Source organism: Pelodiscus sinensis, chromosome 3, assembly GCF_049634645.1.
Source record: "Pelodiscus sinensis isolate JC-2024 chromosome 3, ASM4963464v1, whole genome shotgun sequence".
NCBI lineage: Eukaryota > Metazoa > Chordata > Testudines > Trionychidae > Pelodiscus > Pelodiscus sinensis.
In genome coordinates this window covers 171166342-171181659 of record NC_134713.1, presented here as the reverse complement: position 1 = coordinate 171181659, position 15318 = coordinate 171166342, and the positions used below count along the sequence as shown (strand labels likewise).

The window sequence follows — 15318 nt, the reverse complement described above, 5'->3', positions numbered from 1 at the left end:
GTGGCCGGGGAGCGCAGAGATCTCACCGAGTGGATAGAGGAACCCGGGGATGGCAGTGCCGAGGAGGTGTGGCTCTGCACCAGGGATTGGTACTGCTCACGCTTGTGAGACGGTGCGGGGCGATGCAGTTTCAGTGGTACGGTGCCTGGGCTTGCTCCGGCACCGGAGCGCTCGAAGGTGATTTGTCGGCAGGGCCTTTTTCGGTGCTGAGCACAGTGCCGTTTTGGCATGCTTCAGTGCCATGCGCTCTTTTGATAGCACAGTCGGTGCCGAGGACGGTTTAGGTGCCGTAGCCGTCGGTGCCGCTGATTTTTGCCTTGGCTCTGAATGAGCTCTTTTGTGCGGTGCCTGCGTCTTAGGCTGCGACGCGCCAGAGGTTCCTGGCCTATCCTCGGTGCTAACCCGTAATGCTGACGGTGCCGAGGATAGGGATGGAGTTGGAGAGAGACCGGTTTTTGAAGTCGTGGAAGAAGAGTGGGTAGGGGGTTGATTTTTCTCCATACCCTTACTTAGTTGAGGTGATCTAGACAGCGTAGGAGAGTCCGCTGAGGAGGGACGGAAGGACTTCTTGTATAAGAGAGTCCTTAGTCTATTGGCTCGGTCTCGGTGCGCCCTCGCTGTTAGTTTGGAGCAGTGCAAGCACTTCTGAGTCTGTGCACCTCCCCAAGACACTTAATACAGGTGGAGTGCCCGTCGGAAGCAGGCATGGCATCTCGACATGACTCGCAGCATTTGAAGCCCGGCGAGCCGCGCATGAGGGGTTGGGGAAAAGTGGCAAGCCGCAACGAGAATTTTTTTTTCCTTATATAACTAGACAGGGGAGACGAATAGGGCTCAAGAACTTGGATGATGAGGTAACTAGGGAATAAAACGAGGTATTTAACTATTTTTAGAGAGAAGGAAAAAACAGAGGGCTCTGTCTGCTGCCGAGGACGGTAGAGAAGGAACTGAGGAGCTGCGCTTCAATTCCAACGACAATAGAGGGCACCACGGCACCTGCGTGGCGCGGCAGAAACAGCTAGAAAAGTCTCCAGTCGCCGGTGCGAGGACACACCAGCACCCAGAGTGGAGCACCCACGGGGACCACTCGAAGGAGAACCCTTCTTTTGAAATTACCCTTACTCCTTATAAAATGAGGAAAGATTTCTCGAAAGAGGAATGCAGTATAGACATACCCCTACTTCGGGGTCCTTCTTGTAACATTTTTATTTGTCCCACAAATGGGTGACTTTGCATGATCTATTCATAACAAAACAATTAACTGTTGTTACCTGTGTGGAGTTCTGCAATAGGACATAAAACTATCTTTATCCTTAATATAAAGCTGGGGTATTTACATATCCCAGCATGCAATGCTTCATCTATGGCAAATGTAATATTGCTCACATGCTGTCTTGTGAAATTACTTGCTAAAAAAAATTACAGGTTGAATCTCTCTAATCCAGCACTCTTGGAGGACCTGACCATTGCCGAACCAGAGAATTTGCTGAACCATGGGAGGTCAATACTGTCTAGCAGCATTACCAACACTTCCACTGCTTACTGGGCTCTTAGAAGACATTCAGAGGTAAATTAGAGCTAAATAACAGCACAGAATACTGAGAGCAAGACCGGTAGCTGTAAAACAAACTTTATGAGATTACAGGAAACTTGGTCACAGCCATGATAAGTGGACATCCAGTTAACTAAATTCATGCCAGACCATGGATGTTGCTGGACAAGAGTGGTTCAATCTGTATCCATTTTAAGGTTTCCCAAATTACCAGGGCATTGAACTCACATACAAATTAAGACTTCTTTGTTAGCGTAGGCAAATTACGTTTCAAAAGATATAGGCTATAGGAGTAAGGGTCCAACTTTTCATACATTGAGAATTACACTGGCAATCGTACTTATATTACACCCACCCAGCCACCTACCTACCCAGGAAGGTTTTCAATATTTTTCTGTTACAGTGCTACCAGCAGCAGAAGCACACATAAGATATACATGTTGCAAGAGCAGAATCTGATACACATTGGTATAAATGCTTGCACCCTGAATACATTTCAGTTTCCACAGTTAGAAAGAAGAATGAAATTACAATGTACCCCGTTCCCCCTTTTTATAGGTATTACGGTTTCATGTTTATTTTTAAAGCTTACCAAGCATTCATCTCTTATTTCTGCTAGACGTGTTCTATGTTTCCGTCCCAGACGCATGATTTTTTTCCAAGTGTAGTAGTATTCCACACACTGTGCAACTGTTTTAGACTTCACCTATAGTGTCAAGCAATAATACAAACATTCCAACAACAAACATTATAAAAGTTTGTTTTGTTTTTACTTGTCCTCAAAAAACAAGAGTAATAAAGATAACAGACTGAACACAATTTCTGACAGCCCATTTTTCATTTCTTTAGTCCAAGACAAACTCAGATCCATAGTTTATGTGGCTGCTATATGAACATTCCCATGAGCTATTCCCAGATAAAGCTTCAGTACAATGTTGATTGACCGTACACAGCAGTAACTGCCAGGTAAAAAAATCCTCAGAAGGATATTGTGATGTTCTAATCCCCTTCTTCTCCCCAAACAAAACAACTGTTAAAAACCCAGAAAACTCAGAATTAAGGTTTTACTTACACAAACCCAAACATTTTGAGAATGGAAAATGACAATTCAAATACCTTAGCTCTGCCTCCAGAGAAATGCCAGCCTCCCATCTTTCCTTCTTTGTGGTGGAATACCAGAAACATCTACCTGAAAACGCTGCCTTTATCATCTCTCTGATACTAAGTGTGGTGTTTCATTACCACTTGGACCTGGTGCCATAATTTAATGATCTGATCCCCCAGATCTACTATACAGAGAGACACACTAACTCAGTATCACATGAAACTCGGATAATCCATTGACATAGAATCACAGATCCAATTCTTTAAGGTTCCAAGATCTCTCAACACTTTGAAGTATCTGCCCTCCCAGATCTAGTCTTGCCAGCAATGGATTCAAATTTGACTGTGCTGAAAAGGTGTTTTTGGTGGCTTAATGTAAATCCTTTTCATTATGCCTGAGGCTTGCTTTCTTTCTTCTCCCATTCTCTCAGGTGTGGAGGGTATCAACCCGTTTCCACCATTTATTTTTGTCTTGTATTGTCTGTTAGTAGAGGGCTACAGAACTCTATACCAACAGGTCAGAATGAGGCGCCAAGACACCCCACTCTGATTCATAATTGGGAAGAGCCACATAGGGAGCTAATCGGGAACTCATGTGGAGTTGCAGGCCCTCCACCTGCCCTTGCCTGGGTGGAGAATCTAAACTTCGGTTCCTCCCAGCTGCCACTCTTACCATCAGAGACCTGTGCAGATATACAATTTGTTTCTACATCTGCACAGCTACTGCAGAAATGATGCACAGATATAAAGCACATAACCCACAGATTTCCACAGCTCAACTATTCAAGCTTCTGAGAGACAGGCTAATAGATTGGAATGGTTTAAAAAACAGGATTTTGAAAACGCATGCTGGAATTTACTGTTACTTTATAAAGTAACAGAATTCCTAGTTCTACTGGTGCCATACACACATACGTTCTTGAATTCTTTATTCATTATGCAATCCCTCTAACTTCCATTTGTTCTGTGAATGCAGTAAGTCAGTCTGTCACTAAAGGGTGAAGAACAGGAAGACTCACTCAAACTGAATATGGCAAGAATGACCTCCTGAGGTCTCTTCCAACCCTAATCTTATATGGTTCTATAATGCTATGAAAGAGCAAAAGGTTAAAAATGGCAAACACCAAAACCAGAAGGCTCCTTACCATTTTTTGTACAAAAATAAAATCTTTGCTGTAAGTGGATAATGCTTTGTTAAACAATCTTCTTTCTAGAGGTGTCCACGTGTCAGATCCTAAAACAAATGAGATATTATAAACAGTTTGTTTTCTAATTGCCAGCCTCCTTTATCTTTATTTGTACGAGTCTGTTAGGGTACATCTACACAGCAGAGCTGAAGTTGAATTAAGCTTCCCAACCCCAGCTACGTCAACTACATAGCTAAAGTTGAAAGAGCTTAATTCAGCTTTTGGAGCAGTCTACCCGGCAGGAAGTCGGAGGAAGAACACTCTTCCTTCAATTTCCCTTACTCCTTGTGAAATGAGGGTTACCATGAGTCAGAATAAGAAGTACTCCAGCTCAATATTATTTTGAAATAAAGGCTTGTAGTGTAGATGTGCACTATGTTATTTCAGGATAAAATCAGTTATTCTGAAATAACGCAGCTGTGTAGACTTACCTTTAGAGCAGAGGACTGGGAGTCCAGAATGCTTGCTTGTAATACTTGCTATGGCACAAATTCACTGTGTGACCCTGAACAAGTTGCTTCTCTGTGATTTAGTCCCATCTCCAAATTGGACATGGTATTTAACTATTTCATTGTGTAGCCATAACTGCAAAGTGCTTTGAGATATCTGGATGGAAGGTGCTCTACCACTAACAAGTATTATTATCTATTTATTTTGCTAGATTAGCTACCCAGGAAAAAATAAATTTCCATCTCTGAACATTGGTATTAAAATCTAATGTGGACCCTCCAAGTGAATTGGTATTCTCACAGAAATCTTTAGTGGGCACCAGTCAAAATATGAGGAAATCAGGAGCTGCTCTCCTGGATCAGATTCTGTCTGCAAGTGGACAGCACTCAATGTTTCAGAGGAAGATGAAAGAAATCTCATAGTGGCCAGGTATGGAATAATCTGTCCGTGTCAGATGTTGCTTCCTAATTCTATTAGTGGATGGTTTATTCTCCAAAACATAAAGGCTACATCTAGATTGGCCCCTAATTCCGGAAAAGTCATGCAAAGCAGGTAAGTCAGAATAGGGAAATCCGCAGGGGATTTAAATGTCCCCCGCGTGATTTAAATAAACATGTCCGCCGCTTTTTTTCCAGCTTGGGGAAAAGCCGGAAAAAAGCATCTAGACTGGCATGATCCTCCGGAATAAAGCCCTTTTCCGGAGGATCTCTTTCAAGTAGGAATAAGAGATCCTCCGGAAAAGGGCTTTATTCCGGAGGATCACGCCAGTCTAGACGCTTTTTTCCGGCTTTTCCCCAAGCTGGAAAAAAAGCGGCGGACATGTTTATTTAAATCACGCGGGGGACATTTAAATCCCCCGCGGATTTCCCTATTCTGACTTACCTGCTTTGCATGACTCTTCCGGAATTAGGGCCAGTCTAGACGTAGCCCAGAGGTTTTAGCACTTTAATATAAGTGTGGCTTTTATCATTATATATATGCCTCTCCTTCTTCTGAGGCTATCCTGTGGAACTGAGCTCCATGGACTAATTATGTCTTGTGTAAAAATACATCCTTTTATCAACTTTCAGTTTTTATTGCTTTTCAATTTCATCTTGTACTTATCAATTTGCGCCTGCACCTCCTTTGACATTCTTAATCAAAGGAACAGTGCCTCAGTTTTATCAACTGAAAAGAATAAGACTATGGCACATATCTCCCTGTCATGACCTCTGAAACAGCATTTTCTGAAACAGCTGATATCACTGATATCTGCAGTGATATCAGCCTTTTATTGTTTAAAGGCATTTCTGATATCAGGGAAAAAGCAATATTAGCAGTTTCGATCTAGGTTTATATGAAATCTTTCTGTATGGCCCTTACATAATGGGACTGATTCATAGGCTGAGTTTCATTCATTGTTCTTTTATCCCCTCAGGGTTGCCTTCTGACTCACTGCTCTATAAGCAGCCATTTCTCCAATTCTGGCTCTCTACTACTTAGTATTTTTCCTATTTGCATAACCTTCATGAACACCTAATCATCTTCTAATCATCTCCAGCAATCTCTGCTGTTTACCTGGTCTGTTCTTGTGTAAATTTACTACTTTATTTTTCTGTGCCTCACTTTATTCATATTAAAATGGGAACCATGCTTATCTCAGTAGAATGTAGTGAAGTTTAGTTTTTGTTACTGAAATATTTAAGATCTTGGAATGAAAACTGCTTAACATGTTATGACAAACTGTACCCTTTTCGCAAAACTGTACAGCTTTAAAGCTTTTTAAAAAAAAGATGATAAGACATAAGCTTCAGCAATCTGCTTCATTTGTCTCTTCTTTTCTTATGAATTATTACAATGAGCTAAGGGTTAATTTACTGCACACCTAGGAGGTTTCCTGAAAGTTGTGGAGTTATCAGCAGGGATCCCAATATAAATATTAGGGTTAATTAAAGCAGCCTAATTAACTAGGCTAAAACCTCTGTAGGAAAAGTAACAGGAGAAAAGCTGTTTTTAACTCTGGTTGCTGGGAAACTGATTTTGTACTTGCTGGCTGTGGGAAACACGGAGTTGCATATAGGAGTATCTGCAATGCAGTAAGAAAGAACTGAGACTTGGAATACGGATCAGTTTTTAAAGCAGGTCTTTATATTTTGGCTGTTTATCCTATGCTCCATTGTATGTGTATACTGAGAGAATGTTACTGCAGTAAATCCCTTTTGACAGTAACAGACAGTAAATCCCTTCTACAAGCAAGGGGAGACATGTTAGATTAAATCATTTCAGTGGGTCAATTCAGGCCCCTACATGCATAGCACGAGGTACATGTAAGTTAATATATGGCCTACATAAAAAAAAAGTGTCTTTTTTTTGTATTGGATGTTTACTAACTGATAGGAACACACCACTGTTTCATGCAGTCTCTCTCTTACCCATTTCTCAAATGAGAGTACTGCAGAGCTGTTTACCCAATTAACAAAACCCTGGTGCAGTTCAAAGGACAACAGATCTTCTGTTTGGGGTTCAGGCTATCTTAGGGCATGTCTACCAAGCAGTTCAATTAAGCTACACAACTTCAGCTACGTTAACTGCGTAGCTGAAGTCGAAATAGCTTAATTCGGCTTTTGGCACTGACTACACAGCAGGAAGTCAAAGGAAGAATACTCTTCCTTCAACTTCCTTTACTCCTCACGAAATGAGGATTACCATGAGTCGGAGTAAGAAGTCCTCCAGCTCGACATTATTTTGAAATAAAATCTTGTAGTATAGACGCGCTCTTTGTTATTCTGAAATAACTCTGCTATATAGACATAGCCTGAGAGACCACCTTTTTCTGAATGTTATATTCTGACAGCTGATAGTACAGAAAAAGAGATGGTCTCTAAAATAAACAAATTAGTGTGTTATTCCTGTTATTCCTAAGTTTAGGAATAACCATCATTCTTGGTGTGTGGATGAGGACACTTAACATTTCACATATCCTTCCTTCATTAGCCTGACAACGTCTCAGTATGCTGACCTTTGAAGTATGGTTCAAAGTCCCCTTATTCACTCATTCTTTTGCCTAAAATGTATCTTGAGCAGCATTATGAATATCCCATATTTGAGGAATTGTTAAGAATCCTCATGAGTCATCAATGTGTCCTATTTTGATCTAGCTCTGCTTTACATATACACCAAGGAGCTGTAATAAATGAAATTTATATACTGAGGAGAGGAAACCAAAACACACAAACTATTCACTAAAGGTATAAAGTTTGAATTCAACTAATTCTTGCAGTTAGATTGTTGCCCTGCAATAACACATCCTATATAAATAGAGCAGCTGATTGACCAATAATCACCAAATAAATTACCTTATAAACTCTCTAAATAGCCAGAAAGGTATTATCAATATCAGATGCAACAGTACATTGCACTGAAGAATTTCAGAGAGCAGTTTTGTACTTGGCTTTCTATAGTTTAATAGGGTTTAAACCTGGATTGGTGAGATTATGATTCATCATGTAGTGTACTGACTCTAATGTTCATCAAGTTTCTTTGCTTGAGAAATTCTGGTCCTTTTACTTCACCTGGAAGACTACAGGGTACAGGATATCTACAGCTCTAATAGTAGTTGGCAGACATTTAACTGGAGCCCTATCTTGTAAAGTGCCTTTGTCACTGTGAATTACTTATAGAAAAAGATGCAAATTTGTTTGATTGAAGATGAATACTTAAAATCTAGCAGACTAATTCTTCACCAAAAATCTCTCTTCTAGTTTCTGATCTTTATTTCACTCTTATTGGCTAATTACTGATCTAAACAATATTAGGTGACCATAGGCCATGGCTGTACACATCACTGGCAGTAACCAACTATAAGAGATGTGGCTTTTCCTGCAATATAAATAACTATTTTTCTCTTTTCGGTTGAAATGACAATTGGTTTTCTCTGGGTGAAAGATAGAATATTCCCCTCAAAAGAACTGCTCAGGAAAAGTAATCAGCAACCCTTCCATCCAAACCAAAGACCCACACATAGACACAGCGTATTTTTAGTACCTAATTTTGTTAAGGCTTAACACATGCTTTAATAGTGAATTTTAAGTTGTTAATTTATCCTTGAAAGGAAGGAAACTGTGGTCTAGATTTGCCCCTGCATCTAAGATCTATGGACAGGGGGATTGGCCTATGGTTGCTGCCTGATATATTGGAATGGTATAAGTCTTCTCAGGTGTTTTAGAGCAACCTAGGGACTGCTCCAAGTTACACCAGTGTAGGATCAACATAGTATGGTGAAACTCTTCATGTCCACATTTTGGGATGGCAGCTGACACTTGCACCATGCTGCAAACAGTACACTAGTTTAGAGCTCCCCCCATCAAGTGAATTCTCCACTGAGTCACCACTGACAAAATTTGGCTCCTCTGCGCTTTCTAAGTGGCACAATGGTCTCTGGCAAGAAACCAAAATCTGCTCTCTATGTTTTGATTATCTGAACATCAGGAAATTCTTGGATTGTTTCTTTTCAGTGGAAGCTGGAAAGAATGGTTATGCTCAGGCTAGAAATCTTACTATAGAACCTGTGCCAACTTTGCAGGAACAGTTGTTAGACACAAAATGTGAAGTAGTGGGGTGAGAAAGGACTTGCTTCACCTATGGTTCTTATTTTTTAATCTTTAGTAACAACATATAAAGCTTAGTGGCTGGCCAGAGTATGTGTTTCACAAGGTATTTTCAAATATGAAGAAAACAGGATTCCCATTATGTGTGTTGAAGTAGAAGGGCTAGAGTTATTTGTTTTAGTCTAGATCTACACAAACAATGATTCTGCATTTAGTAACATGAAAACAAGAATTATTGTTTCTAAGCTGAACTTTGCAAGAATTATTTTCTAAGCTGAACTTTGGACTTTTTATGCAATGACCATAAATGTCCTTACAAATATGTAAACATCAGAAAACTCATACAAGGAAGGTAAATTTGTACATTGCTGAAACTTTGGTATAAAGCGGCTAAGGGACCAGCTCAAAGTTACAAAAAAAGCTAGATCTTTAAAATAAATTACAATAATTTCCATCAGATCAATACAGTTAAGTCTTATATTTTTAAAGTTACTTTAGGATATTTGGGAATTGTACCTTTTAATTTCTGTAGTAGAAAATGCAGAGCAGTACATAAGATTGAACATTCATTTCTCATTTGTGTTTCAATACAAGGGGTCAGATATGAGCCATGTTTTTACATAGAACTCTGCTATTTCAGTGAGGATTTTTTTATTTGAATTAATGCCAGAAATCAGCCTAAATTGGTACAAATATCTATTAAGATGATGTACAAAGAAGCCCCCAAAAAACAAGGAAGATTGAGAAGATTCATCTCTCCATCATTAAGAATGTTCCCTTTCAGTGATAGGAGAGGATAGTTTGAGATGCTACAGATGTTTTTGTAGAATCAACTATTTAGAATCTTTTTTTTAAATCATCATAGTTTACATGTTATTATATCAAATCAACACAGTGTATTTCATCATCTCTTTTTCTCATGACATGAAATAAAAAAGCAAGATAATATTAACATAGCCAAATACTGTCTGGTTACAAAAATCTGACCAGAAATTATGCCAAATAAAGGAAAAACCTGTACGAATCAAGTGGTTTTTCTCAAAATTATGTGTGCTTTGTGTGTGCTCTTTATAAAATGTAAATACACACACACAGACACAAACACCCCCACACAGGAACCTACCAGCATAATGGTAATTTGCCAAAGGATGACATTTCAATCTTACTGGCTTCCTCAATAGCAGCATTTCCAGGGCAACCTACAAAATATAAACAGAAAAGAACAGAATGAAATAAATCACTTATAAACGGGGTATAAATGTACACAGAACAAACGTAACAAGTTTTACAATACGTGACTAGATTCAGTATCAACTGGATTTATTTTCTACTTCTTTATATTAAAAATAATAATCAAATTACTCTCCAAGACTCACTATGCTTCATCTCCTACAAGAAGTCACCCACAATCAATTAACTAAAGATGGCCAGGCTGAGGTATAGTCCGCTGTAGAGGATATTATTTATTTTTTAAAGAAACAAACAATTTCCTGACTTGAACCAATGCAGTAGCGTATACAACTAGCCTTTGTAACTAAGTAATCATTCTATGGTTCCCTACGCCTTCACTTCCCCATTTTTTCCTCCGGGTTGTTACCTATACTGGCTGCATCTTGCCTTAAAGTAGATGGTAAGTGATCTGGGGAGGAACTTTATTTTTCTATTTGTTTGTACAGCCCTCAGATGTTACTATAACACCACCAATCCCAAACCATTCATCTCTTTAAGTGAATTACCCACATGACAACAACAAACAATCATACACCACAATTCTGAACAATTAAACAAAGATTTGACATGTTTTCACAGAAATTGGCAGATGATTAAATCCTGTGGCTCTTTCCATTGAAACAAAGATATTATCAACCCAGGAATGCCTTATGTAGTATTAAAATACACAAAAGCAAGGACTAAAGGACAATAGTAATCCAAGGAGTATAATAAACTTCTAGAAAGGCCCCACCTTGAGATTTAATTTATTAACAATGAAAGGAAGTAATCAGCCCCCAGCATTGTTATAGGGCAGGTTCATGGAACCACTGCCAATATATCCAAAAGGTCCTTTATGTGACAAAATCTAAAGGCATTTCATAATGTTATTCTGCTTTTAATGGCTCTGCATACCACACAGTGCAGCCTGATGGTAGAACCTTCTCTCATCATTGACTTCTACAACTTCTGTTGCCCCTTCCTGCTCCTCCCCATAGCATCTCCAGTTTGATGGGAGTTCACACAAGGAGACGCTGTGGCCTCTACTGCCTCAGTACCTTTCAACCTCTGTGCCAAATGGAAGTGAACTGATTCAATCAGATCCAGAGTATTCTCCTACTCAGCATCTTTGGATAGTTTGGAATAGTAGTTTGTTTTAGTGTTAAGTGTAGTTTAAGGCAGTTCTGGTATAGTTGGCTAACATAGAACTGACAAAAAAGCAGCAGCCAGGTTTTAATAGTTGTGCTTCTTTCCGTTGAAACAAAGATAATGTCAGCCCAGGAATGAAATTGTGCTTCATACCCAGACGTCTTCCCAATGTCAGACAATCATGCTGTAGTTAGGTGCTGTAAAGTGCTTTAGGCAAGGCCACTGTCTGTCTGGTTGTTCTATTTCTCAGCTTTTTACACTTAGAGCACGTAAGGAGAAGCATGCTAGTGCTCCTGGAGTACTGCATCCAATTCTGGGCACCCCATTATAGAAAGGGAGACCCACTGGAAAAAGTCCAACAGAGGAAACAAAAGTGATTAGGGGGCTGGAGCACATGACTTATGAGGAGAAGCTGAGGGATTTGGGCTATTTAGTCTACAGAAGATTGAGGGGGGATTTGATAGCAGCCTTCAACAACCTGAAGGGGGGTTCCAAAGAGGATGGAGCGAGGTTGTTCTCAGTTGTGACAGAGGCAGAACGAGGAGCAATGGTCTCAGGTTGCAGTAAGGGAGATCTAGGTTGGATATTAGGAAAAACTATTTCAATGGGAATGGGTTACCTGAGAGGTGGTGGAATTTCTAGCCCTAGAGGTTTTTAAATCCTGGCTTGATAAAGGCCTGGCTGGGATGATTTAGTTGGGATTGGTCCTGCTTTTAGCAGGGAGAGGTTGAACTTGATGACCTCCAGAGGTCTCTTAAACCCTATGATTCCTCTTGCTAAATTGTCAGGTTCTGGGAGATCACCAGAGCTGAAGACTAACAGCATGTTTCAGCTCCAGTTGCCTTGTTTAGCAAGCCTAAAGTACCGAAAAGATCCTGGGGATCGGGATTTTTCCTGGTTCTGGCTTCTATTCCTGTTTCGTTGGATTCCTTGATTAAACATATAAAGATGTCAAAGGCATCATTGAGTCAAGCTAGCTGCTCTCCAATCCATAGCTATGGCAAAGCAATCTGTTCCTTCCTTTGCTGACTACAAGGTCTCAGATTTCACCTGAGGAACAAGAGTTGTGGAGCAACTGGCAAGAATTCCTCCCTTCCTTTGTATGGAGACAAGCTAGCTCATTTCACTGACAATTGGAGGCTTATTACCTTGGAAAAGAGGGTCCTAGAAATGATAGAAAAAGGTTATAAAATACAATTTGAAAAGTTACCTCCCACCAAAATCCTTCATTTTTTCGGGTAGTTTCTCAGGGTATGTCTACACTACCCTCCTAATTCGAACTAGGAGGGTAATGTAGGCATACCGCACTTGCAAATGAAGCCCGGGATTTGAATTTCCCGGGCTTCATTTGCATAAGCCGGGCGCCGCCATTTTTAAATCCCGGCTAGTTCGAACCCCATGCCGCGCGGCTACACGCGGCACGGAGTAGCTAGTTCGGATTAGGCTTCCTAATCTGAACTAGCTGTACTCCTCGTGGACCTCCTCTGTTTTGGAGATCTGACTCTGTCAAACACAGTGTAGTTGGGTTTGACTAACAGCCACGGCACCTCCTGCTGGTCATCCTGGAATTAACTCAGTCTGATGGAGTGGTCCACTTTCTGGCCAATCTCTTGCCTGTCTTCACTCTGCAGTCTCTACCTCTGGCTCCAAATCTGCGTCACTCCCTGAACCATGGTGTCTGCTTCCCCAGCTGCGTGTACCACTCTGTTATGCCCCCTTTCAGGGGTTTCAGCTGTCTTCAGTCTCATACCTGCTGCTATGGCCAACTACAGCCTTAAAGTCTAGCCTCTTGCCTCAGGGGCAGGTTGCAGTCTGCATAGGCCATACTACTTGGTGACAAGGTGTGGTGCAAGGGGAAAAAAGCGGGGAGAGGAGAATCCATTCCTGCCCACAACTCTGGGTCCTGGCCCAGAGACCCTATGGCAGAAGCCTTGTCCTGCCCTCCCTTTACTCCTCTTAACTGCCTTCACAGTACCCTGGGTCACTAACCTGTGACCCTTGCATCTTCTCAGCCCTTGTGTCAAGGTGCTCAGCTGGAAGGTATCAGGCAGGAGTGTCTCTCCAGTTCCCCTGAGTCTGCCCAGCACTTCTCTACCCAAGGTGCTTCTCCCAGGGAACCAGTCATCCTCAGTGATCAGTATCCAACTGCCCCCTGCTCTGCTGAGCAGCTCCTTATAGCAGGGCTTCCCCAGCAAACAGCCCTTTGACAGGCTCCCTAGAAGCCTCTCTTTCAATGGCTGGGTTTGCACAGGCGCCCTGGCCTGCTTTTAGCCCTTCTCTCATCAGAGTGGGGCAGATGCGCCACCACACCCAGTTATTTTCTTTTTGGATTGGATGAGTCTTATAGCAGTGACCACTTACTTTACTCCACTTGCATGCCTCAGAATGAGGTAGATGCAGCATTGTGTCTCAAGTTTACAGACCCTGTTTGGTCAATCTTCAGATATTTGTTACCATTCCTCAGAACATCATTAATTAGTTGACGTGGTAGACAAATAGATTCTCAGTATGTTTCTCAATCCTCTTCAGCTTCTGTCATAACATCCTCCAAGACCCCAACAAGGAAATGGGAGAGTATATAAGTATTTGGAATTAAGAATCATTCATCTTGCTTTCAGATATTGTCTTCCTCTCATAAAGGGAAGATTCTTCAGGTAGCAATCGACAGGACATCCATATGTACTACATCAACATGCAAGGAGTGCTTATTCTTTCCTGTTGTTTTCCAAAACAGTCAACTTACGCGACAGGGGAATTCACCACATCTACTGGTAGCCTTGCTTTAAGCAGGGGACAGCAATGTATTAGAGATCATCTCAGCTGGGACAGGTTTCAGATGTGCGAGTGGTGCATGAAGGATCAAGTGGTGCCTGAGATTCTCTCCAGCTGGAGCACTCCAATGCAGATCTGTTTGCAACCAGGTTAAAAAAAACCTGTTGTTTCTTTTTGTCAACAGCAGAAATGGACAATCAATCCATCTTGGAAGCTTTCCTGGTAGAGAAAGGGTCTTCTACATGCTTTGTCCTCCTTCCCATGAATTAAAAAAATGGTGAAGAAGATATATTAGAACAGGGCAACGATGATCACGATTGCCCAATCTTGGCTGACACAGCAGTGTTACACGACCTACTTCGGCAGTCAGCACCTCCCTTTGTCTTCAAACTTGCTGTCTCAGCAACAGAGCAGGATCCTTCATCTAGATCAGTGGTTCCCAACCTTTTCCAGATGGAGAACCATTTTGACAATTCAGGAAGACTTGGTGACCCAAGGCAATTCAAAAATGGACAGAGAAGAGGGGGCAGAGTCACCTGGGGAGACACCTGGTGACCCTTTTGAAACGTAATGGTGACCCATATTTGGGTTGTAACCCATAGGTTGGGAAATCCTGATCTAGATCTTCAGTCTTTCCCTCTGATGGATAAGGACTATCAGACTTTAATCTGAAACAAACCTGTTACTTGCTGGCTCAAAACATATTGCTCATGCATAGAAAACAGTCTACAAGAAAAAGAGGTTTATTTCTTGGATATTGGGAAAATATGAATTACCAGTTACAGTTTTTATTCCCTAGGTTTTAGAATTTTCAATCTACTTAAAAATAAGGATGTGAGGGTATGTCTACACAACAAAGTTATTTCGAAATAACAGCCCTTATTTCGAAATAACTTTCCTAGTGTTTACACAGCCAAATCTCTATTTAGAAATAATTTTGAAATAGCAGAGCGCTTATTTCGAATTTGGTAAACCTCATTCCACGAGGAATAATGCCAAATTCGAAATAGCTATTTGAAATAAGTGCTGTATAGACACTTATTTCAAACTAGGGGGCCTCCAGCCTTCCCAGGGTGCCGTGGTGGCCACTCTGGCATCAACAAAGAACACTTCTCTTCCTCCTTCCCCCCCCCCCCCCCCCGACCTTCCCGGAGCCCCTAAAGGGGTAGACTCTGGCCACAGTGCCTTTGCCAGCTCCAAGCCTGCCAGCCCAGAGCCAGCAGTCACTGCCCCTGACCCAGTGGCCCCAAAACATGAGCCAGCAAGCCACTGGCAGCCAGCCCTCCACCGCTCCCCAGGAGCAGTCTGC

The 15318-nt window shown here is 41.3% G+C and overlaps 1 protein-coding gene across 8 annotated transcripts in view; it reads right to left on the bottom strand.

Moving 5' to 3' along the window:
- TRERF1 (transcriptional regulating factor 1) overlaps window positions 1-15318 on the bottom strand; it is a 138185-nt gene that overhangs the window by 10467 nt on the left and 112400 nt on the right. For all 8 annotated transcript variants that reach the window (XM_006122093.4, XM_075925439.1, XM_006122095.4 and 5 more), the window contains 3 exons: window positions 10003-10078; window positions 3802-3890; window positions 2145-2258 (listed from right to left, as the gene is read on the bottom strand). In XM_006122093.4, coding sequence (XP_006122155.2) covers window positions 2145-2258; window positions 3802-3890; window positions 10003-10078 — 279 coding nt within the window. The remainder of the gene's footprint in view (window positions 1-2144; window positions 2259-3801; window positions 3891-10002; window positions 10079-15318) is intronic.